Below are 25,932 nucleotides of genomic sequence, written 5' to 3'. Positions count from 1 at the left end.
TATTTTAAATCGATAATTGAATCAAAACACAATTTTGTCATTGTCTTATCTAAATGATCTGCATAAATTTTAAGATCCAACGGTACCAAAGGTTGGTCCAAGAAGGGATCCTACATGAGTAATTAGAGTGTGGACCACGGATTCAATAAGTGAAGTCTAAAACCATATTTAATAGGCCAACTAACTTGGTTTTAATATGAAACAGATAAAGTGAAATGAAATGAGGAAATGACACCTCATCATTTATTTATATCTCTTTCTCTCTCGTGGATGATAGAGATGCCAGGAGACCACTATTAGAACTTACCTCTCCCTATCTTTGTTGGAGTCTTTCTCGGAGAGGTGGGGAGACACTGTGTTGTGAATAAATCACCCAAGACCCGGTTCGTGTTGGCTCAACCGGGATCGACCAATTGTTCAAACCAAACAAGGGGTCAACCCGAAAGCCATACAATGATCTAATCTTGACCATCGGATTTAAAATGTTCAATTGACGGCTGAGAAAAGCTCAAGTTAACAAAAGGAATCTATAAATAAGGTCAGAATCATATCCAAAAGGCAACACACTCTAATTCACTCAATCGCCCTACACTTGTTTCCCGCCTTTAGGCATCCGAACACTTCCTGAGCTCCAGGGAGCTCTACAACCAAAAACATTCGACACTCGCTGACTTGACCGTTGGAGACAGAGCGCTGATCCAGCTGGTTGGCTCCGTTTCTCACAGTCTTTCCTCATTCTTGTAGATTAGAGTGGATTTAGGTTCAAATCGAACCAAATCGAAGGAGTTTGGTGTGATTCACGGTTCATAGACCCTGACGAATTCCGCACCAACATTTGGCGTCGTCTGTGGGAAAATACTTTCATAACAAAAGCTATGATTTAGTAACCTGAGCAACTAAAGGAGATGCTAGTGAACGAGGCAACAGAGACTAGTCAGAGAGAATTAAGAGGAAAAAATCCAAAGAGGAAGACGAAGAAAGCAACATTACCGCCACCAACTCCGGCGATGCTTACTCGTCAAAAACAAAAAGTCCTTGGAGATCGTTTGCCTCACCTCCTTGAAGTCCATAATCGACAGGAGAGACAACTTTTGGAAGAAGTACCAGATGGACCAGCGCGAGAGAAAGGATTGATAGGAAAAGAAGTAGAAGGAAGCTCAGACTCATCCTCAGAACCAGAAGCAGTTCAGCGAGACACGTCGGGATCCTCCTCTACCAAAACAGACGAAGGAATTGCCGAATTCCCCAACTGGGAGAGAATCTTCACCAACCTAAGGACCTCATCGAACTCTTCAGGGTCATCATCATTAGGACTGTACCCAGGAGACCGTTCTAATAATTCCTCTTGAGGATTGCTCATGCAAATCCTTCAGACGATCCCCCGTTAGGTTAACAGCTCCCGTATGGTTGTTGTCACACTCACTCGCATAGCCCTCCCAAGGCAGACGGACTTTCTTCCTCAAGTTCTTGGCCAGGTCAAACTTAAACCTGCGATCGGGACCTAAACCGTGTTTCTTAACCATGATTGAAAGAGAACTTCCTGGTCGGGAAAAACGCAGAAGCAAATGAAGACAAAGATTGATCGGGAGCTTGATCGAGAGCAGTGAAAGCGATGTACCCTTACAACAGAGAATAAAGGGGGAAACAACGCGATCAACAACCCAGATTACAAGACGTTTGAGTTACCCGAATGAGTCATTACAACCAATCGTATTGTTAGATAACGTGTGAGCACAAGACAGGGGCTAGGACCTGGGAAGCCCAACGGTCATATATTCACCAAGCAAGATCGGGAGATAAATTGTGAACATCACACCAAACAACTACCGACAAATTCTATCCCGCCCAATGATAGCTACCATCGCGCGAGCTAGGGGGCTAGTGTTACAGATAAGATGCATGTGTGCAAACACACACGTGGCTGATTGGATCGGATCTTTACTCAGGTAGTCACCCGGCTATATGGTCAAGACTTATCCCGGTCAAACCTAACTAATATAGAATGCTCCATTCACGCTTAAGGCAAAGAAGAAAACTCCGACATAAACAAAAGGTCTACCCCAGAAACAGTTGGGCAGATGAGTGCTCGGGACCCTGTCGGTTCTAAGGTAATACACACACTATTTAACAAGGTCTCAATCCTTAGGTTTGGACACGAACATTTTCTAGTTAATCCCTAAGCAACACTCGTTCAGGACCTTAATCTGATCCCTGACTGACTTAGACATCAGAGGTGGTTGTCCGGCATCCAAGCCGGTCCGCGTCTAACTTCTTTTGCAGATCTAATCTTCTTCATAGTCGGGACCTCAATCGGGAGTCAATTCACTTAGGTCAATACTAGGGTCAGATCTGAGACGCAACACGTGGGTTCTAGAGCGACAGTCACGATAAGATACATTCTATTTAACTCAGAAGGGTGGAAAAATAATCTGAAAAACAGAAAAATCTGCTTTACGCTGATAACCCAGCATAGAAGAAATCAAGCCACTATTATCACTGGGAGAAAATATTCACCATCATCTATCTTTATCTTTTGTATTGGTTGGTTAATTTCAGTTTTAGTCAGTTGATGCGATATTATTGGTTCAGACTACTTTGGATACCAGAAAATCTGAACTTGCAATAAATTTTTGGGGTAATTTTCATCTGGACCCCTTGAGGTTTGGTCCAGGTCGCTTTTAGTCCAGTTTAAGTTTCCTTTTGCATATGGCTCCCCTGTGGTTTTGAAAAATATTAAATAAGGACAAATTAAACAAAAACTTTTAGTTTAATAAATTTTGTGACGAAAATATCCTTTTGTCTTTTAGATTTTTTTTATTATTTTAATTTAATATATTAAAATAGGTATTATAAAATAAATAAATAATAAATATTCATCGGATTTGTAATCCGATCGAAATACGTTCGCCGTCGACAAGGTGGATTTGGAGATTGCCACCGGTGCCGCTGCCACCTCCGCCACCTTCTTCCCACGAAGGCTTCTTCTTCAGGCTCACATTGATCCAACAGTGCTGACTTTTTTTTGTTACAGATGAGGACGACGAAGAGTCCGGTACTGGGGTTACAGCAGGGGTGGCATAGAGCGTAGGAGACAGATGTGGCAACTGAGCGTGTCTCGTTTCCGTCGATGAATGTCTTCTCTCCGGTTTCAGATCAAGAGGTTTGGCAACGGATTTTTGACTTCCTGTAGCTCCCGATTCCAGCAACCTATCAAGAGCGATTGCAATTGTAAAGGTCGGCCAAATAACAAAGGGATCAAATCACCAAAGATATATAGGTCACCACGAAACCCTAAATTCGTTTCTTCAGGGTTCAAGAACAGAAAATCCAAAACTCAAGAATATATTGAGTTCCATGATGGAATCCGAGAAAAAAAAGGGGAAGGAACAAGATGTAAGGCGAGTCAAAACGGACGCAAACGATTCAAATTCACGCCGCCTTAATAGCTGAATCGAATTGAATCCCAACAGACGTAGAGTGGTGACCTGTAAGAAGAAGATATTCATTACAATCTGAAATAAGAAAGATTGTTAAACACAAAGTGATGGAAGAGGTTAAGAATGACCATTCCGTTTATTAAAAGGACAGAGAAGAAAATTCTATAAATATTCGAGGAATTACTCGTCGGCTTGAGACACAGAGAGGAAAGACAAAAGCACATTACGGATCTGCGTAGGTTCTGCGGTTGAGAACTGAAATAATTATAAGGCGGCAGCAACAACTACAACCATCTAACTGGTGAGTATCGTCCCTTCTTATTCCTTCATAGGAAGTGCAGAGGAATAGAAACTCATTCTGGAAGCTCTCTCTCTTCAACCGCCAAACAACAACTGTAACAAAAAAAAAAGCGGTTGCAAGTTGCAAGAATTGGCATTGCACCAAACAAGGAGAAGAATGGGAAGCCAAAGGAGAATATTATCTATTTTATAAGATCAAGGAACCCAGATTTAATCAAACTTGGAGAAACGTTGTCAATGTTGATGACAAGGGCATCAGGCAGGGTTTCACATCCAACTACTGGTCGCCGTGCTTTACCTGCAACGCTCATATATGGTCTCCGCAGGACAAAGTTAGCCTGTTGTCGGATCAATGTGAGCCTGAAGAAGAAGCCTTCGTGGGAAGAAGGTGGCGGAGGTGGCAACGGCACCGGTGGTGATCTCCAAATCCACCTCGTCGACGGTGAACGTATTTCGATCGGATTACGAATCCGATGAATATTTATTATTTATTTATTTTATAATACTTATTTTAATATATTAAAATTAAAATTTAAAAAAAATCCAAAAGACAGAAGGATATTTTCGTCACAAAATTTATTAAACTAAAAATTTTGGTTTAACTTGTCCTTATTTAATATTTTTTGAAACCACAGGGGAGCCATATGTAAAAGGAAACTCTAACTGGACTAGAAGTGACTTGGACCAAACCTCAGGGGGTCCAGATGAAAATTACCCTAAATTTTTGTAACTCACAATACAACCATAACCTTGTTCCAAGTAAATGCGGTCAGTTAACATGGATCCAAATGATGGAGAGAAAATTCTGACTTTGGTATAAACCCAAAAATCCACCAAGTCAAAGCGATATATATCTGTTTCTCAGAAATGAGTCATCTGCTCAAGTTTGCGCGCCTGGAAGAACATGCAACGACCTTTACCACTAGATACCACTTCCTCGCCCTTCCTCTTAGATCCAGTGAAACCAAGATGACTCAACTTTAATTGCCGTTTTCGACTACCAGAGCTTTCTTCCTCATCTAGCTTATCAGATTCCCTAGAACCACCCAAAAAAGAAAAAGAAAAAAAAATAAAAGTCAGCACGAGAGAATGGGTCCCTAGCAAAGGATACATCGACACCATTACTTCCATACTGTAACAAGGGCCTCCAATAAGCCTACATAAACAACCCAAAGTGCGCCATTGCTACCATGAGCTATGTTACATCAAAAAACTGGATGGAACAAAATCAATAAGCATCCAGCATATTTGAGACTGTTACAACTAGCTGTGAAGACCAAGTTTGTTGCCTACTTTGGATCAGGATGGTAAGCTAAAGCCAGTATAACATTATGGGCAATCAACAATGGTATCTCACCAGGCATGAACATAAGCACAATACTCACCAAAATAATCTGATACTGAAACCATGTGGAGTAGGCTAGACTCACCATAGGACTTCAACATTGTCCTTGACGTAGTTAGTGCATGTACCCCAACTGAAACGAACCAATGTTGGAAACCCAAATACTGTGTGTTTGTGATGTTCTAACCAAGCTTTAGTCTCAGGATCTGAACACAAGAATCCAAAAGAAAAACTTAATAGATAAATAAGAAAAATAGATGCATTTGACAAGATACTATGAAAACCCAAAGCACTCTATGAACCTCCAGGGTAACCCGATCCGAAGTTCTTATGCATGTTCTCTGCTGTTTCCTCAAGCACCCACTCATGCAAAGCTCGGTCCCTTGTCACCTACACGGTGGAACGAATATCTGAGATGGCCATTAAAATTCTAATGGAGGGATTCAGAAGAGTGGGGACAAATCACCTTGGCGACTATGCTTGCTCCACTGACAACTGAATAGAGACTATCAGCTTTCTTTGCAACAATAAACTTGACACCAGGAAATTTTTCAGACAATTTTGTAGTATACTTCTCAGTGTCACCGACAGTATCCACATAGACCTGGAGAATCATGTAGGAATATGCAGAAATGATTCCAGGAAAAAGGGAGAAAAATTAAAAGGTAAATATTATCCAACCGAGAACCCTTCATAGATCCCAAGATATTAATATAGTATAATACAAGAAGAAAAGAGGCCAAAATACTGTTCACGAGAACAGTAACAAACCCCAAAAATCGCCTTGGTAAGAATATTACTAGAAGATCTTGTCAGGCCCAAGACCAGATTGTATGATGACTTATCAGAAGTGAATTTCCCTGGGAGATGAAGGAGGTTAATCATTTTCTATTTTTGATAGAGGCTTCATCTTTTTATTTATTAAGCGGTTCTTTTTCTATTTTAGAAACCTTCCAAAAAAAAAAGTTGGATTTTATTCTCATAATTAGGATGCTAATATTAGATAAGTGGCAAAACTAGGAAGGATAAGATAAGGAATAATCATATTAGACTTGGTTTGAGAGTTGCTCCCATAAGTTATAAGCTTCGAGGAAAGTCGCTTGAGGTGGCATGGCCACGTTCAAAGGAGACCTATAAATGCCCCTATACGGAGAAGTGATATAATCCAGATTGAAAAGACTAGAAGAGCTAGGGGTAGACCTAAGATAACCTTAAGAGAAGTGGTGAGAAAGGATATGCATAGCTTAAGCCTTGTATCTAGCATGACCTCAAACAGAATTGATTGGAAGGCAAGAATCCAAGTGGCCAACCTCATTTAGTTGGGACAAACAGAATTGATTGGAAGGCAAGAATCCAAGTAGCCGACCTCATTTAGTTGGGACAAGGCTTGTTGTTGTTGTTGTTGTTGTTGTTGTTGTTGTTTATTCTCATAATTAGTAGTTTATGTTTTAGAAACCTTTCTCCCCTCCTAAGGTTGAGGAAGCCTAGCTAGTATGTGTTTTATTTTCTCTCTTTTGCTCCCATTCAGACCATCAACCGATTCTATCTGAAAGGGTGAGTTGATGCTAGGGTCTTTGCCTTACTGCGATTGCTCACTTATCAACTGAGCTACACAATTTGGAAAGATTGTTCATTTTCCCACTGAGCAGTGGAATTACTTTGTTAAGAATTGTTTGATTCATCAATAGGGGAACATTTCACACTATAGGAAGTTGCTCCTTAGTATGTCGTCATTCAACCAAAGGCTGACCATTGATTCAATTTTTGAAGCAACTGTGCTGGTTTGCTATTGCTACTGTTGGAAGGAGACCACAGGAGGCTGCTCTTGATCATTCCCCATCCAAGCTATTGTGTTACTGCCACTACTCCATTTGAATGGGCCTGCAGCTGCTCTGTGATTTGGCTTTTGTGTTTTATGATCATCAAAACACTTCAAGGGTAGTTGGGTCAATTCTAGTGCTATTTCCCTCAGAGCAATTAGGTCACTTCCCTAACAATCTCCTCTTTTTGATGATGACAAACACAAATGATTCAATAGAGAGAAAAATTATGTAAAAAGGAATTGTCTAATATTGATCATATAAGGTGACATAAACCAATATTCTGGGGTTTACATTGTAAGAATGTCGTCCTAGATGTAGGTCTACTCAAAGATCCTCTTTAAAAGAATTAACAGCCAAGGGTATTAGAATACCCTACTGTAGAAGGGAATGGGTTAATCATGGACTTCTAGGGTTAGGTTTGGCTGGGGGTTTTGAGAATTTTGGGGGCATGGGGTTCCTTTGTGATAACAGTTTTGAAGAGAATATTTCTTAAGGGAAAGGTTAGGTTGATATATTAAGGTAAAAAATATATAAAAACAAAAACCATGGAAGATATGGGATAAATTTCTTGAGATGGAAGCTTTGGTTTGTAGGCATCAGAATGGGCTGAAACTTGGAAAGAATGTAGGTGCTAATACAACAAGATGATTCACAACTTCGGTGGGGGTTTGGATGGCTAAACTGAAGGATATTAAGGTCCTTGCTTTTAGAGTCTCAAGAAGTACGAAATTGAAGAAATTAATAACAAGTTAATGTTGGACAGCCAAAATGGGGTCAAATTGGGATCTAAGGTCACTAGGGTTGGGGGGATGAGGCTCCTAGAGTTTTAACGGTTAGATTGGTGTAAATCTGACCTTGAAATTTGAGTCTCTAGAAAAGTTCAAAAATTCAAATCAAGAAAATAAAAAAGGGCACAATGGATGTGGCAAGAAGAGGGAAGGCTAGGGATGGGATTGAGGATGACATTCACTTACTTGGAGACGGTTAATTGCTGCAGTAGTGTTAAACTGTTGCTGTACACTGAAGAACTAAGCTGCAGATTGAAGAGAGAGAGCTCACACAACCGCCGTGGCCTTCCCAAGAAGCCACAACCTAACATGCCTTCAAACTCATTTAATTTCATTCAATTCAATTTGTGGTTAGACGGTTTGCATGTTTTATTTATAGCCTTAAATAAAGAACTCAAAAAGGAATCGAAATTGGAAAACCAATTAGAACTCTAATTGGATAACCAATTCTAAGTCAACTACTAATCAACTAAGACTGAGTCAAATAAAAAAGCTCCATAAGTAACTCTAGAAGACTCCAATCCAAAATCCAAGGGAAGATATGAAGTCTTAAAAATAAGAAGAATTAAAATGGACTTAAATTAGGGGATCCCAACATCTAGGAATCTCACCTAGACAAGGACTCTTAAATAACTTGCAAAATACGAATCAGAAAAATAAAGTAAAAATATATCTAAGGTCCAAATAACACCCGAGACTCAATGGTACCTAGACCTAGTTGTCTCAAATTTTGAAAAAATTACTAAAATACCCTTGATCGAATTAGGGGTCCTAGGATCAGTGGAACCCCTAGAAATAATTTATAGAGTAAATTACAGATTGCATGCTTTAGTGGGGCATAAACTCTAGGATGCACACTTTAGTGACCTAAATTACAGATTGCACTCTCAAAATTACAATTTGCGCACTCATAATTTCCCATCCAAGATTCTGTTAACTCAAGAGTGAAATGTTCATATTACCCTCAATTCATATTTGAGTGTGCAATTACTCAAATATCCTCTTGATGTTAAATTACGTAAATACTCCCATACACCTCATTTTAAAATTTTCAAGTTCAATTACACAAATACCCCCCCCCCATACACTTCATTTTAAAAATTTTCAGGAATACTCACTTCATTTTAAAATTTTAGGTTCAATTACTCAAATATCCTCTGGAGGGTAAATAACAAAATAAGAGAATCAATGAATTTAGGTTGATTTGGCAAAGAAAAGGGATTTGGGAAAGAATTCAAGATTGGAACTTGTGGTATTTGAATCTTTGAATTCCCATAAGAGGTATTGGTTGATTAAAGTGATTAGAAACTGAGAAAGGGGAGATTAAGGGTTTCTGTAGATGATTAAAGGATTAAGGTTTTTTGCAGATCCACAAATTCACACTGGGGGTTTCAATTTTGGTTTTGAAGCCTGAATTTGTCATTTGGGGTTTCAATTTTGGTTTTGAAGCCTGAATTTGTTTGTTGCTACTACCTAAGACTCGATGATGTATTATGTAAGGCTCGATTCACATCAAGCATGGTTTGATGAGGTTGTGATGATATATTAAAAGTGGAGGCTAGCTTCATAGGGATCAAAGACTGTGACAATGGCATCAGATCATCACTTTGGGCAATCAGGCCTCCCATTCCATAACTCGATCATCATCTCCACCATCGATGCCTCTTTCAAAGCTGTTCCTTGGCATCTCTTCTCCCATACTCTTGCAGTCTTTTGCTTCCCAAATTTTGATATTAATAATGTTAATCAATCAAATGTGAGGTAGTAATAGAGCCACGAGTCTTCGGTAGTAGCAGAGCAAAGAGAGAGAGCACCAGTTGGCGGAAATCGAAGGAATTAGGGCTTTCCAAAACCACGGATCCATGTGTAGAGGAAAGCTAGAAAATTAAGGAAGATTAATAGGTAAACATGTTAATTACTTGAAAACGAAGAAATAGAGATTAAGACGATTTATGAACAAGGGAGACGAGTACAGACTACAGAGTCGAGACGAGAGAGAGAGAGAGAGAGAGAGAGAGAGAGAGAGAGAGAGAGAGAGAGAGAGCAAGAGGCGTTTAGGTTGAGTGAAGACAACGAGTGAATTAAAGATGGGGGTATTTAGGTAATTTATCTTTCCAAGGGTATTTGAGTAATGAACTTGTAAATTTGAAATGAAGTGTATGTGGGTATTTAAATAATTTACCATCAAAAGGGTATTTAAGTAAATGAACGTTTCAAATTCAAAATGAGGAATATGGGGGTAGTTATGTCATTTGACTTGAATGAGGGTAATATGGACATTTCACTTATGAGTTAACAGAATTTTAAATGGAATGTTAAGAGTGTGCAACTTGTAATTTTAAGAGAGTACAATTTGTAATTCAGGGCACTAAAGCGTGCGACCTAGAGTTTAAGCCCCACTAAAGCGTGCAATCTGTAATTTACTCTAATTTATATCATAAGGTCAACTTGAGAATAGAGATTTAATTTGCCAATAAGATATAACAAGAAATATCGTTTGCAATATCAAAATCATGGCAAAGAACCATATTGGATCATGCACAAGGTTGTCAAGGAGACCATAGCAGTTGGCGCAATGCTTAGATGCTTTGGCGACAAAGCAGTACCAAGCGGCAATATGGTGACCAGAGCGGTTGGGTGCATTTTTTTAATGCAACTATCTTATGTTGCACAAATAATATACCAAATACTAACATAATTTTACTATAAGCTAAACAAATATTAAAGAATCATAATTATGAAAGATTGTCATATATAAAAAAATAAATAAAGCATAAGTTCATCTCATTAAAACACAAACATAAAATAGCAATTAGAAATATAATGTAATAACATTATAAAATATGATTGTGAACTATATAAAATTGTACATATGAAAATGAAACAATGGGAAATTTTTTGTTGTTGTATGGGGAAAAGAATATGCATGAAGTGGTCTACAATATATTCAATTATTAGCTTGTTGCTTAATTTAAACATCTAACTTTTTTATCCAAATTTTTTTAACTAAACAAAGAATTCTCAAATCCAAAACCGAACTTAATTTGTTTGCTTATTTTACCGCTTTTTTTTTTATTGAACCAATAAATTAATAGATCACAATCTTCCAAAAAATTCTTCATCTAATGATTCCCGAATACAAAATGAACAACTATTATATTCATATATGGTTTTATAGAATAAAATTTAATGTTTTAAAAAAATCCAAAATAAATTTAGGTACAAAATGTCAAAAAAAATGACCATTTTAGCCCCTATGCAGCAATACGGTACACAAGACAACAAAGCGGGAGCGCCTAGGCGATGCAATAAAGCGGTTGAAATCTTGATGTCAAAAAAGCAGCTCATCTCCTAGGCTGTTAAAAAACTGCCTAGGTGGATGCCTTGATTATAGTGATCATGCATAATGAACTGTGCATTATTTTTTTCTCCCCTTTTTCCTCTTTTATATTATTGAATCATATGTTATTTCTTCTCCCCCTTTCATCACGCCAAAAAGGAAGGCCCCCCCTGAATGGATGGAGTAGCGGGAATGGTGTATGCTTCCCCTCAAAAAGACACTTGAGAACCTTTATAGGCTCCCTCTCAATAGTTTACAAACATGGACAGAAATAAGCAAAAGTGCAATTTCAATATCCAAAATAAAATTAAGCATGGCATCAATGAGAGCGAAGGTGTATCTCAAGCAACATCCATAGGGTACTGTGATGGACATATTGCAAAGAAAGTAATAGTAAAGAACATTTTGTCAGAATATAATATATATATAAGACCATAGTGTCTCAAGACATCACAATATTTATAGACATACACTGTACTCTTCGCTGAAACAGTCAATCCATTAATTCACATGACTGATTACATGATAATAGCATTAAAGTAATCATAATCTATGGAGCATAGCACATCTCTTTGGATCACTTCTATATCCCTTCAACCTTTTCTTCTTTCTCGATCTTCAGCATCTCTCCATAGGTGATCTCCATCTCTTTCTATAGTTTGTCAAAAGGAACCTTTTATTGGGGAAATTTTTTCTTGTCCTAGTATCTCCATCTCCTGATCTGACCTGCCCAATCAGGTTCTTTCTCATTCATGTGCTTCTTAGTGTTGTTTTCCTCCATCTTTTGCTTTTTCTTAGTGGGTTCGTCCTTCGGTGCCATTCGAAGAAAATGAAACAAAAACAAGTTTTGGGAGAGGAGAGGAGAGGAACATAAGTGTCCAAAAAGGTTGGAATGAGAATTAGCATGCAATATCTTGGGAGATGTAAGGAGATACTAGGTTAGAATCTTACAAGATATGGAGGACCATCTCCCACAGTACTTGTTGAAGGAATACAAAAGGTTTTGGCGCGATATAGGCAGTGAATAAGATCTTTTTTGCATGGGTGGCCTATTTAAAAACCTATAGCATTCTGAGCCAGTTGACTGTTACAGCTGGTCTTCCGGAACCAGTTGACTGCCAGCAGCAATTTTCCCTTCTTCAGGGTTTTTGCTTGGGGGGTTTATAGGCAGCAAATAAGATCTTTTTGCATGGATGGCCCATTTAAAAACCTTTAGCATACTAAGCTAGTTGACCATTACAACTGGTCTTCAGGAACCAGTCAACTGCCAGCGGCAATTTTCCCTCTCCAAGGTTTTGGCTGCATAGACCCAATTCCCTCCTTAATTCAAGAAGCCTTTCCAATTGGCATTTGGGTTTCTACAAATTCAAGCTTTAGTTCCCCCTTTTGAATGCAGTCGTGAAGGAAATGATCCCTGATAGCAATGTGCTCAGCAGGGGAATGAAGCACTAGATTTTTTTTCTCAAGTTGATGGCACTTGTGTTGTCACACTTGGTTTGTCATAATCCCAAATCTATTTCGGAGGCATTGGCTAGTTCTGCTGATCTGCCACTATACATGATGAGTTGCGTGATCTTGAAGAAAACTAGAAGTGGGATGTGATCCTTTTACCACCAAGGAAGATTGCTATTGGATGTTGTTGGGTTTTCACAGTCAAAGACAATCCGAATGCCAACCTTACTCATCTGAAAGCTAGGCTTGTGGCTAAAGGGTATGCTTAAGTTTGAAATATTTCAATTATTTAGACACCTTCTCAGCGGTGGCTCATTGTTGTCAAAGCCTCCACCTAAGTAGCTAGGCGGTTTTTTAACCGCCATATTTCCAACAGCTTTTTTGACGTGCAAACGGAGGATTAGATTAGCATCTTGGACTAGAGGATCTTAATAGGTAAAAGCTTACAGTTGATAGATGTAATGAGAAAAAGAAGGATTAATATAGCTTGCATTTAAGAGACTAGATGGAAGGGTAAAAAAGCTAAAGAATTGGGCAAATTTAAACCAAGGAACAAATTTCGATCGAAACTGAAGTTTCAACCGGGAAAATGCAAGATTTCTAGAAACCAACAACTTTTTCTTCTTTTTTTTTTTTAATTTCAACCCTAGGTTTCGGGCCTTATATGACCTCCATTTCATTTGATTTCTTGCCTCATACCTATTTAAAGAATAATAAACACAATGGAACTAGTATTTTGCCCAAAAAAAACCACAAAAAATTTATCATTCAAGTATACTAACAACCGACTGGTTCCGACAAGTGCAAATTGTACTGCATACAAGCATAGAATCATCAACATACATGATTTGTTCGATAGAATGGTTCCATATACAACAAATTAACAAAATAAAATGACCAACTAAATCAAGTGATGGTGTCTCACATATATTAAGTTGAAGCCCATATATCATATATGCATATGCATTTTTTTCAAAATACTTAATTTAAAAAATAGTTATTAAAATCAGAAAATTAAAAAAATGGCAGCAATAATAAAAAAAAATAAATTTAACAACACACAATCATAGATCATAGTCCTAGATTAAACATATATTAATCTCAAGGCAATACAAGATCATTTACGGCATTGAATAAACCAAAAATAAAAAAACGGGAAGTTTGGAACTGTTAGGTATGGCTCATGCTTCACATTCTATTGCTGCCAGAGTTTCCTTTGTAGTTGTTGTGGTTTAAGAGGTGTTTCAAGGGAAAAGATAAGCAAAAGCGGTGTTAAAGGCAAAAGAGTTATGGAAATTAGGTGAAAATGGGATGGAAATCAACAAAAACTGAGGAAAAACAAGTTGGAGTGTCGAAACTTGTGAAATTTAGGTCGAAACCTACAAAATAGTCAAAATCTGCAAAATTTCAGGTGAAACGAACCACTTCGACAAAACATTTAAAGTTCCGTTTCAATTTGAAAAAATGCAGGCATTTTGGTCAAAATTTCGACCAATTTGATCGAAATTTAGTCAATGCTTTAAACTCTGGTATACTAGGGATAAAACAAATAAAAATGGCATAGGTATAGTGGACAAAAATTTTAAGAATGATGTGGTGGATGTTAAAAGAGTAGGTGACAAGGTTATTGCTATCATCAAGCTTGTAATAGAGAAAGAGATTGTAAATATAATTTGTGCATATGCACATCAAGTAGGATTGGATGAAAGTCTGAAGTTAAAATTTTGGGAAAATATGGATGGATTAATGTAAGGAATTCGTCAAGGGGAAAAGATTATCATAGAGGGTGATCTAAATGGACATATTAAGATCAAAGAGGCTATGAGAGTATTCATGGAGGTTATGGTTTTTAAGAGAAGAATGAGGAAGGGATCTCAATTTTAGATTTTGTTATTGCTTTTGATCTATCAATTGTAAATACTTACTTCAAAAAGAGAGAGAGGAGCATTTAGTTACTTTTAAAGTGGACATCATAGAAGCCAAATAGATTTCTTCCTAACTAAAAGGACTAATAAATTGTTGTGCAAGGATTACAAGGTGATACTAGGGGGAAGCTTAACTGCACAACATTGACCTGTGGTCTTGGATATGTGCCTAACATCAAAAACTTATTAAAAAAAAAGTGTAAGGCTAACTATCCTAGGATAAGATTTGGAACTTTAAAGGAGAGTACTTGAAATCCTTCACTAATGAAATGGCCAAACAAGGAAAGTGGGTTTTTGAGGGGGACCCTAATGCAATGTAGAATGATATGGTTAAGTGTATCAAAAAGGTGGCTAAAGATGTCCTAGGTGAATCAAAAGGAAAGCTCCATTCTTATAGAGAGACCTAGTGGTGGGATAGTGAGGTTTAAGTTGCCATTAGGAATAAGAAAGCTAATTTTAAGACATGACAAAGGACTAAGGACTAAGGATGTTGAGGATCTTCAAAGGTATAGGTTAGCTAGAAATGAAGCTAAGAAAATTTGCGGTAAAAGCAAGGGAGAAAAAGTATGAAGAGTTACATAAGAAGTTGGGCACTAAAGAAGGGGACAAATTTATTTATAAGATAGCTAAAATAAGGAATAGAAAGAGTAGAGATCTTGACCATGTTAGATTTATTAAAAGTGGAGATGGTAAAGTACTAGTTTGTGATGAAGACACTAAGAAGAGACTGCAAATATATTTCTCTAGTCTACTAAACGAGCACACTTCAAGTATCTGTGAGTTAGACGATTACACCATATACTAAGGCACCAATTTTTGAACAAATGTACGGAGAATTTCGATGTCCGAAGTAAAAAAACCACCAAGGAGGATGAAACTAGGCAACACACAAAGCCCAGATGAAATTCCAAAAGCAGTATGGAAGAGCTTAGGAACCCACGAGCTAGCTTGGTTGACTAAGTTATTTATAAAATTATGAGCACAAGGAAAATGCCAAATGAATAAAGGAAAGGATTATGGTTCCAATTTACAACAATAAAGGAGATATTCAAAAATGTAATAATTATAGAGGCATTAAACTAATGAGCCATACAATGAAATTATGGGAGAGAGTAATTGAGAACTATTTGAGACACTTAACCTCAATTAAGGCAAACCAATTTGGATTTATGCCAGGAAGATCTACGACGGAGGCTATTTACCTAATTAGGAGACTTATGGAAAGATATAAAGAGTGTAGGAAAGACCTTGATATGGTATTCATTGACCTAGAAAAAGCTTATGATAGAGTTCCTAAAGTGTTAATTTGGCAAGTACTAAAGAAAAGAAGGGTTGCAAGTAAATACATGGACATAGTTAAAGATATGTATAATGATTCACTGACAAGTTTAAGAATAGTGGAGGGACAAAGTAATGAATTCTCAATTATAGTTGAATTACATCAAGGATCAACTTTAAGCCCATATCTATTTACACTTATAATGGATGAATTAACCAAAGACATTTAAGACAAGGTCCCTTGGGTTTTTTGTTGATGATATTGTGTTAATAGATGAGACTCAAGTAGGGATTAAAACCAAGTTAGAATCATGGAAAGAAGCTTTGGAATCAAAAGGCTTTAAACTAAGTAGAATGAAAACAGAATATCTAGTTTGTAACTTTAGTTATGATCGGGCAAACAATAAGGTGGTGAAACTTGACGATAAGGAGATTCCTCAAAATGATTGTTTTTAAGTACTTTGGTTCAATCATAAAAAAAATAATAATAAATAAATAAAAATTTTTAAAAAATAATAATAAAATAAAAAAAAAAAAAAAAAGAGAGGTGATATAGAGGATGATGTTTCTCAAATAATCAAAATAGGGTGAATGAAATGGAGAGGTGTGATTAGGGTCTTGTGTGATTGACATATTCCATTAAAGCTTAAAGGAAATTTTTATAGGACTATCGTTTGACTAACTATGATGTATGTTGCAAAATGTTGGGCTATTAAAAAGAATCATGTAGATAAACTCAATGGAGCAAAAATGAGAATGCTAAGATGAATGAATGGCAAAACTAAGAAGGATAAGATATCTAGTTATGATCATATTAGAGTTGGTCTAAGAGTTGCTCCCATAAGTGATAAGCTACGAGAAAGTCGTTTAAGGTGGCATGGCCATATTCAACGGAGGCCTATAAATACCCCTATTGATGCAGAATTGAAGACATTTACGAAAGAAGAAACCCATTGGGTCAAGCCCATCAAAGGCCTAAAGTTGTCACTTGAATCAGCCCATGGCTTTCATGGGCTAGGGCTGTTTTAGTGGGTTAAAGATAGCCCACATATGTTGAACTTCATAATCTAGACCTAAGCCTAAGTCTAGTTTTTGGAAAGTCCATAAAAGGGGCTTTAGTTTGAAAATAAGAGAACTCATTGTCAAAGGAGTTCTCCTTTGTCAAGAGTTAGGTAGTAGTTGAATTATTAATAGGTAGGTGGTGTTAGCTAGTGGTTGGATGTTGCCATTAATGTTTATGTCTCTTTAGAATGTTATATAAAGAGACTTATGTAAGTGGTGAAGACACAACTCATCTATTGAAATCAAATTGCTTTGTTAGCATTCCTTCTCTATGGAGACTCCTTGTGTTTGATCAAGGTAGGTTGGTGTTTGATCCAATCGATCCACCTTGTGGTGTGAAGCCTGGGTGTTACTTTGTAGTCCTTATTGTTCTCTTAATTCTCTTATATTGTTCCATCCATTTCTTCTTTATAATCTACTGCTGTTTTGAAGACCTATTTAGTCCTTGTTCTTAAACCAATATCCTTGTTCTACCACTCCGGTTTTCAGCCTACCTTTATATCTGAAGTTTATTTATCTTAAGTCTATCAAATCTGAAGTTGATTCCCTGTGAAAGGTCCTATTTGGCAATTGTTTTGATCATTCAAATACAATACTACATTACCTATATGAAGAAGTGATATAATCCAAATTGAAGAAACTAGGAGAGTTAGGGACAAACCTAAGATAACCTTAAGAGAAGTGGTGAGAAAAGATATGCATAGTTTAGGCCTTGTATCTAGCATGGCCTCAAGCAGTATTGATTGGAGGGCAAGAATCCATGTAGCTGACCCCAATTAGTTGGGAAAATGTTTATTCTTGTTGTTGTTGTTGTTGATAGGCTAGGCGCTACCGCTCTGTCGCCTTCTGTGTTGTACTGCCACCTAGGCGCTAAAGCAATCACTTTTTTTACATTTTTTACATTATTTTTTGTATTTCTTTGAATACAAATTTTATTCTACAAAGCCACATATGCATTTAATAGTTATTCATTTTGGATTCAAGAATCAATGAATCATTAAATGGAGAATGATTTGGAAATCGGAATAAAGGGATCTATTAATTTATCGTGTTCCAAAACCCTAGGAGCTTGAATCTTAACTTTATAACAACCCTAATTTCCAAATTCCCAAAACCCTAGGAGCTTGAATCTTAACTTTAAAACAACCCAATACCGTATCTCTCAGAATCTTGTTTCCCTTATTCCCAAATCCCAAACCCTATATCTTCCAAAACAGCCCCAACATCACAACCACAAGGTTTAAAGAACCCTAATTTCACTATTGATTCAATTAAATTAATCCTGAAGACAGGACCTCAATTTGGGGTTACATCACTTCCCTTCATGGTGATCCAGAGGAGAAAGTCTATATGAAGTAACCTTTGGAGTTTGCTGCTCAGAAGGAGGGTGGTTTAGTATGTAAACTAAAGAAATGGATTGAAGCAGACACCCAGAGCATGGTCCTGTCACTTAACTTCTGTACTAATTGATTTTGGCCTAACTAGGAGTAAGGGACATCACTCGGTGTTCTTCCATCATTCCAGGGTTGGGAGCTCTTTCTTTTTCTATATGACCATATGTTGATGATATTGTTATTACAAGAGATGACTCAGTAAGTATAGATAAATTGAAGACTTTCCTCCAGCAACAATTTCAGACCAAAGATTTGGGTCGACTCAAGTTATTTTTTAAAGTACTGTGGTAGCATAATCCAAGAAAGGTATTTTCTGTTCCAGGACAGTATGTTATTGATGTGCTGTCTGAAACAGGACCACTTGGATCTAAACCTTTAAGGACTCCCATGGACCCAAATTTGGAACTGAAGCTAGATGACTAAGAAATTCTTGATGATCTTGAGTGGTACGTATCAAAGATTGGTAGGCAAATTGAATTATTTGATGGTAACAAGACCTTACATTGTCTTTCCTGTCAGTGGTCTAAATCAACTTATGCCTACTCCTAGGACAGACCCATTGGGATGCTGTTATTAGGATTTTGTGGTATCTCAAGAGTGCTCCCGGAGTGGGGGTACTATATACAGATCTGGTTATAAGCGCATGGTTCTCAGATGCCGACAGGGCAAGTTCTTCAATTGATAGAAGGTCTACCACAGATTATTGTATTTTTGTTGGAGAAAATCTAGTGTAATGGAAGCAAGATGCAAACTATGGTTGCAAGGTCAAGTGTAAAAGCAGAGTATCACATAATGGCACAGGTTGCTTGTGAATAAATGTGCATTAGATAGCTACTTAAAGAGCTCAGTTTGTTGATGACTCTCCTATCTTACTATGGTGTGAAAACCCAGTAGCTATTCATATAGCATTAATCCCTGTGTTTCATGTGTGCACAAAGCACATTGAAGTAAACTCTCATTTTGTTTAGGAGAAGCTACAAGCAGCATTGATATCTCCCAATCATGTCTGCATACGGGAGCAATTTGCAGATCTATTCACCACGCCATTGGCGATTGCACATGTTGATTACATTTGTAACAAAATGAGTATGAACAACATATATGCTCCAGCTTTAAGGGGAGTTCTATTTAGAATATGAGTTTGTCTTAATATTTTGAGTTGAAATTCATTTTGGTTTCTTAAGTTGATTCAACATGTAGTTTCCTCCAATAAATAAAGTTAGAATGATATGGAGTCTTCTTCAATTCTGTGAAGCTCCATGACCTTGTTGTGGAAACCTTTTTCTTTTCTTTTCTGTTCTTTTCTTTTTTTCTTTTCTCTTCTCTCCTCCCTCTTAATTCTGAATTCAATTAACAGAGACAACAAACGAATATTCTAAGACTTGATACATAGACAAAATAATCAAATATATCAAATTCACACTTAGTTTGCCACAATTTAGGACCATTGATCACTTACAAGATTACATATTCACTTCTCATAAATTTAGTTGAGGGCTGCTCTAAAATGAAATAAGGGCGTACCCAGTGCCGAAGCTCCCACACTATGGGGTCTGGGGAAGGGACTTTCTAGGCAGCCTTACCCCTTTTTTTTTTTTTTTTTTTTTTTTTTTTGCAGAGTGGATGATTCAAACCCGCGACCTCCAGCGCACAATGGAGAGACTCCATCATTGCGCTAGGCCCGCCCTTCTGCTCTAAAATGAAATACACTATCTAAATGAACCTGAGTGCGGTTCAATATTGAAAAACTCTCTGTGATATAACCAGGAGGATCCCCCCCCTTCCAAAGAAGGCCCAAAAGCATAGAGAAAAGAAGGAACCGCAGCCTAAAACCATGCAGCCCTATAGGAAGGCCTAACCACATGAGGGGCAAGTTGGTCATTTTACCACTCCCTCTTGTGTCCCTTTTGGTCTTGTTAGGTTCAGTCTAATTTTAGGAGTCCAAACCTATTTTTACTTTGTTGATTGAGTCTTTGTTTGCTTAGTTATGACAGTCACAGTCCAAGTAGGAGAGTCAGTTGGAATCTTATTTCAAATTGAATTCCTTCTTAAATTAGGAGTTTCTTTTAATTCTGCAATTCTTACTTATTTAGGAGTCCATATAACAGAATTCATTCTTTAATTAGTTTCATAGTTGGGTAATAGTGTGAATATGAGTTCTATTCCATATAGAGCTCCTCCTTGTTTGTTGATCATATTAGGAAATGCTTTATATAAAGGCTATAAATAAATCCATTCATATGCAAGCAAGTTAAGTTGATGGTTAATAAATATATGATTGTAGGATATTGAGTGTTTGAGAGTTTCCAGAGAAAGAGCCTACAGAACTTTGAGTTCATGAATTTCTGGAAGTTTAGTAATCAGCCCTCAACAACAGCAAGTATTAAGCCCCCACCCCAGCCCTACCTTCCATTTCCTTCCTCTCCCACTCACAACCCCTCCCCCATCCCCCAAACCCCAAGTTCTTCTAATCCCAGCCCCCCAACCATATCGCAACCCTTCCCCCTAATCCCTACAACAGTAAGCCCTCCCCTCCATAACCCTTTCCTTCCAATCCACTCTCCAGCCCCCCCCCCCCTCTTTCTCATTCTCTTCTTCTTCCTTTTCTTTTTCTTCTACTTGCAACAGCCTAGGAAACCAAAATTTTCCCCAAGCCCTAATTCCTTAGATCTCCTAACCCCTACTCAAACCCTACCCCCTAGAGGAAACAAATCCCCCCCCTCCCTTTCCCTACCTTCATCCCCCTACTCCAGCCCTAACCCTTCACCCTAAACCCTAGTAAACCCTTATTTTCCTCTCTCTTAAAAACCCTAGAAACTGTAATCTAGTTTCCTTCATATTTTACAAACCCTTGTCCCAACCCTATTCTACTTCCGGATCATCTTTCCCTTCCCCTACCATAGCTCCCCCTTAGAAACCCTAGAAATTGAGAAACTTAATTAGTTAAAACCTAGAAACCTAGAATTGAACCTAAACACTAAACAGCAAAATCCAGGCTTCAATCTATCAAAACCCTAACCTTAAAGCTACTGACCGAACCATATACCTCTTCATCATTAACCTTAAACTCCCCTGGTCCTCTAGAAACCCTAGCCGCCAGGTTTAGGAGGCATGTCCATCCAACCACAGGGCATTTTAGCCCTGAAAAAACTGTCGTCCGCCACTGAATTACCTTAGAAGACCTAATATTTGGGGTTTAAGAACCCTAATATTACTGCTGATTCAATTGAATCAATCCTGAAAACTGACCCTCAATTCAGGGGTTACATCACTATGTCTAAAACACACACAATACATGACATATAAAGAGGCACACGTGCAGAACATGAAACCACACAAATAAGCATAATTTTCATACAAAAGGAGTTGTCCACTAAGGCTTCAATGGGGAGCTAACATGAGAGCCAAACGACACACCTAATAGCATATACATGGAGTAGATCAATATAATCCTAATCAGTTTGGTATCAAATTCATTTTCTATCTCCCTCCCCAGCCTAAAAACTGAAAATGCGATCAAGAAATAGAAATCCAGATCTCACCCGTATCTAATACATATTATTGATCCTTTTGGATGAAGACCAGGTCAGATCTGGATCCAAATTGGACAACATGCATTCAGGTCCTTAGCTAGACCCATGGAACCAAATCAGAGATCCAATCAGCTACAAACACATTCATCAACAAATTGAAATTTATGGAGTATTCCATCATATTTGTGGGCTCAAAATCAATTAATATTTATTGGGACATAAATTACTAGGAATTCCATCCAAGCATAAATTGAATATACCTCAGTTAGAAGAACTCCCATACCAAGTACTTGAGCAATAAGACCAATGGCAGAATCATGTGATATTTCATTTAGGTTTATTTTATTTCTGTGTACATGGAAACAGGAAACTCTTGTTAGAACTTGAAAGGTAAAGAGCAAGCACCTGACACTTTTAGTTGGCACATGTTAACCAAAACTCACTTCTTTAACATTTTAGCTGAAAGCTCCTTCGGATCTATAACATCAACAGCCCACCCAATTGAACTATTAGACTTTAAACTATCAAATATTTCCTCCCTTTTTTCCGCTTTTAGAGTCTTCGAATCTGCAGGAAAGAAAAGAATCATCTGTAACAACTGAACACAGAATTGTTTTAAAAAAAAAAAAAATTTGGTGGGGGGGGGGGAAGCGGGGAGTGTGTGGGGAGACCTGATCCATACAAGGTTCAAAAGCGATGAAAATCCAATGGCATTTGTCTCCCATAAACTAGGATTTGACCAATATAGAACATTAAAGGTGAAAATGATTGACATAACCTATGCTAAGTAGTAGGATCACACTCAAATTGTTATATTAACCTCACAACAAGGATCCCGAAGTATGTTAAGATTTCAGAAGTTCATTGTACAATGTATACATCACAAAATTACTACATAGATGTGACAGAATGTTTAACTGCATCTTGAAATGAAGGCGTTACCAATAAGGAACATATGGCCAAGGGATTCAACTGATGCTTATGGCCCTACTCCAATCCTCAGTTTAGGCTCTGTTATGCCAACAACCCAGACAGTAAGGGTATGGTTCAGGATGATCTGATGATGCAAATAAGATTGTCCACTTGGACCAACTGGCTCTCAGAAAACTTTATTTTGGCCTATGGTTGTGTGCTTCTTGGGTTTATTGATATAATGAACCCAACTTATATGTTCATAAAGGGGGCGCGTAAAGTTAGTACATACAATTAGTAGTTGAATGCTTGAGTTAGATTAGGATTCCTAACAGGTAAATAAAGTTCTGGTTTCTTTGAACCCCCCCCAACCAAAAAAAAAAAGAAGTTATCCCAACTAAATGGGGTTGGCTACATGGATTCTTGCCTACGAATCAGCTCTATTTAAAGTTATTCTAAATATAAGGCCTAAGCTATGCATATCCTTTCACACCATTTCTCTTAAGGTCATCTTAGGTCTGCCCCTAGCTCTCTAATTAAATCACTTCTCCATATAGAGGCATTTACAAGCTTCCGTTGAACATGACCATGCCACCTCAAATGAGTTTCTCGAAGATTATCACCTATTGGAACTACTCCTAGACCAGCTCAAATATGATCATCCCTTATCTTATTCTTCCTAGCATTGCCACTCATCAATCTTAGCATCCCCATTTCAGCTACACTGAGTTTATCTATATAATGCTTCTTAACAACCCATCACTCTGCACCATACATTATAGCTGCTCGCAGTCCTACAGAACTTTCCTTTCAGCTTTAAAGAAAAATGTCAATCACACAAGACCCTGACACACTTTTTCACTTCATCCATCCTATTTTATTTCTTTGGTAAAAATCATCCTCTATGTCAAATTTTTTTTTTTAATGATTGAGCCAAGATACCCAAAACAATTGCTTTGAGCAATCTCTTTCTCATCGCCACACGATCAAGACTAAAATTACAAACTAGATATTCCATTTTGGTTTTACTTAGTTTAAAACCTTTTGATTCCTAAGTTGCTCTTCATGATTCTAACTTGATATTAATCCCTACCTGTGTCTCACCTATCAACACAATGTCATCAGCAAAAAACATACACCAAGGCTTCTACACCTTGCAGCAACATATCTATCCCTTTTTTCTTTTATTTTAACGTCTACTTGGATGTTGCGGCAGTTCTCAAATTTCAAAACAACAAAGAAAGGAAAGAGAAAGAAAGAAACAAAGAAAGAGAAGAAAGAAAGCAAGATAAAAAGAAGAGATAGAAGCCAAGATCTTAAGAAACCTTTCCAAGAATTCAAAGATACCTAACCAAGATCAACCCATATCAGCCCTTAACCCTCCCATACCTAGCCGCTAGATTTTCAATTTCCTTTTAGGTTCCAAATCCATTACCTCATCATCCAATTTGGGTTTGTTAAAACCCTAGCCCACAACTCATAGTTGAAACCCTAACCCCCCCCCCCCCCCCCAAGAAAAAGAAAAAAAAAAACCACCAAACGCAAGCTTCCTTTTCTATCCTAGGGTAAGTTTGCATATCTCAAAACCAACCTATTTAGTTTTGTTAAACCAAATCTTACCCAAATCTCTCCCAATACCCTACCCATCTCAAATTTCATCATCAGACCCATCACATAATAGTGTTACTTCTTCCCACCATCAACCCATCTAGGTTGATTAAAAATCTCTAATTCCCAGGTTTGGTTCTTTACTTGCTGGTACACAAAGGAGATGATTCTTGGGTAACCATAAGATCAAGGAGATACTTCAACATCTCAAGACCCTAAACCCTAGGTTACATCAACTGCCCTATAGTTGTCAATCCTGGTTACATCAGAAGCCTCTTACAAACTGTTGATAGTGGTATAACTTTGAAAATAGAAATTTTAGGCATTTGCATTATGGTCATTTTATGCCATCTGGAGGCTGATACAGGTATTCAAAATTCAATTTGAATTTTGACGGTCCCACATGTATGGTTAGTAACGCTGTTAAGTGTGGTGGGTTTTGGAGGGTTGCGCCATGTTTCCAATGGAAACAGAGGGGGCTCGTGGAAAAAATTCTACAAATTATAGAGCAGGACCAGCATAGTTGGAGTCTGTCAAGAATCTAAGATTGCTCCTATGTAACCCATCAACCCTTTTTGATCCAAAAAATGGGTTAGGCTGGTTGCATCTTAGCTTGAAGCTCCAAACTGAGTCATCAATCCAACCATGCTAATGCAACTACATAGAGAATAATAACCACAAATAAGGAAGCCAACAGAGGCAGCAGGATGAAAGAGAATAGTGGGCACAAGGTTATCAAGAGTCCGATCTCTTGGTGCAGTTAGCAGGCCTCAGCCTGTCCCTGGCCTCTCTCCACTGTATGGAATGTTGAATATTAGAGGTTGGATTATGTAGGAAGTAAAGATAAGATATAAATCTTTGCTCGAAAAGGTGTCTGATGTTCTCACATACAAATGCTGAAAATAACCAGTGACTCCATTTTCCATTTCTGACTAGGAAACTTCAAAACCAGTCACCACGAATTAGTATCGCTATAATATACTTCAATCCGTTTTCTTAGAAATCCTCACCACACATTTTCTTAGAAATACGAATACTTCCAGAAATTGATCAAATATCCCATTTCTCACCAGAAAATACACTGTTTAAAGAGGACGAAAACGTCATTTTATGATTTTACCGGATAGCTAGCTAGGATGAAATTTCTCCATACTTATTCAAGTAACTGGCACGAATGCATGAAATTAAACCAAACCTGCAAAATTCAGGGAAGCAAGAGTCTTTTGATAGGAGACCGCACAATACAGGCATCCATAGACCATGGGACCTGATGAAGGAAAATTGTAAAGTAAACAAATCAACTCACGAGAGTGAAGCAGAACATAATCAAAACGTTCAAGGGTGGTGAGTAAGGGAAGCAACCTAAAACAGGACCTCTTCCAGCCTCGTCGATCCCCATAAGGCAAGGCTCAGAAGCCCATTCGGGCAGTGGAGTGTGTGAACCCATATCCTTTTTCGCGCCTCAAACTGCCGCCACTTCTAAGGGTGTGAACGGGGAGAACCCTCTCTGATGAAATGGGCAGCTGCGTATTTCCGCGTCTTTAGGCATATATTTGCTTATTGATTTTTTTTCCAGCACACCTCGATGTTGCCAGACTCGTAGCTTCTGACTACTCCGTATTAGGCTTGAGAAAGATGATTTATCATCATTTCCCTAATTGTTGTCTGTCATTTGAATTATTTTCATATTATTTCCTCCGCATTTGAATTCTTTTTATTCATCTTTCCTTTAATT

The 25,932-nt window shown here is 37.7% G+C and overlaps 1 protein-coding gene across 1 annotated transcript; it reads right to left on the bottom strand.

Moving 5' to 3' along the window:
• Nucleotides 1-4,434: 4,434 nt before the first annotated feature.
• LOC149012107 (Polynucleotidyl transferase, ribonuclease H-like superfamily protein) lies at nt 4,435-25,834 on the bottom strand. Its single transcript, XM_089159858.1, has 8 exons — nt 25,560-25,834; nt 25,393-25,464; nt 22,121-22,244; nt 21,938-22,025; nt 5,549-5,686; nt 5,385-5,472; nt 5,168-5,288; nt 4,435-4,773 (listed from the first exon to the last, which is right to left on the bottom strand). The coding sequence occupies exons 1-8, from the start codon at nt 25,642-25,644 to the stop codon at nt 4,599-4,601; spliced, it is 891 nt and encodes a 296-aa protein (XP_089015984.1). The 5' UTR covers nt 25,645-25,834; the 3' UTR covers nt 4,435-4,598.
• Between the last annotated feature and the right edge of the window lie 98 nt (nt 25,835-25,932).

The sequence above is a fragment of the Hakea prostrata genome, chromosome 6 (assembly GCF_041222555.1).
Source record: "Hakea prostrata isolate BN-2017 chromosome 6, UWA_Hpros_2, whole genome shotgun sequence".
Lineage (NCBI taxonomy): Eukaryota > Viridiplantae > Streptophyta > Magnoliopsida > Proteales > Proteaceae > Hakea > Hakea prostrata.
This window is presented reverse-complemented; position numbering and strand designations above follow the sequence as displayed.

Coding starts and splice junctions, on each gene's coding strand:
- LOC149012107 (XM_089159858.1), bottom strand. CDS start 25,644: ATGGGTTCACACACTCCACTGCCCGAATGGGCTTCTGAGCCTTGCCTT. Junction 22,026..22,120: donor TCAGCTAAAATGTTAAAGAA/GTGAGTTTTGGT, acceptor CCATGTACACAG/AAATAAAATAAACCTAAATG. Junction 5,687..21,937: donor TGGGAGTTCTTCTAACTGAG/GTATATTCAATT, acceptor ATGATTCTCCAG/GTCTATGTGGATACTGTCGG.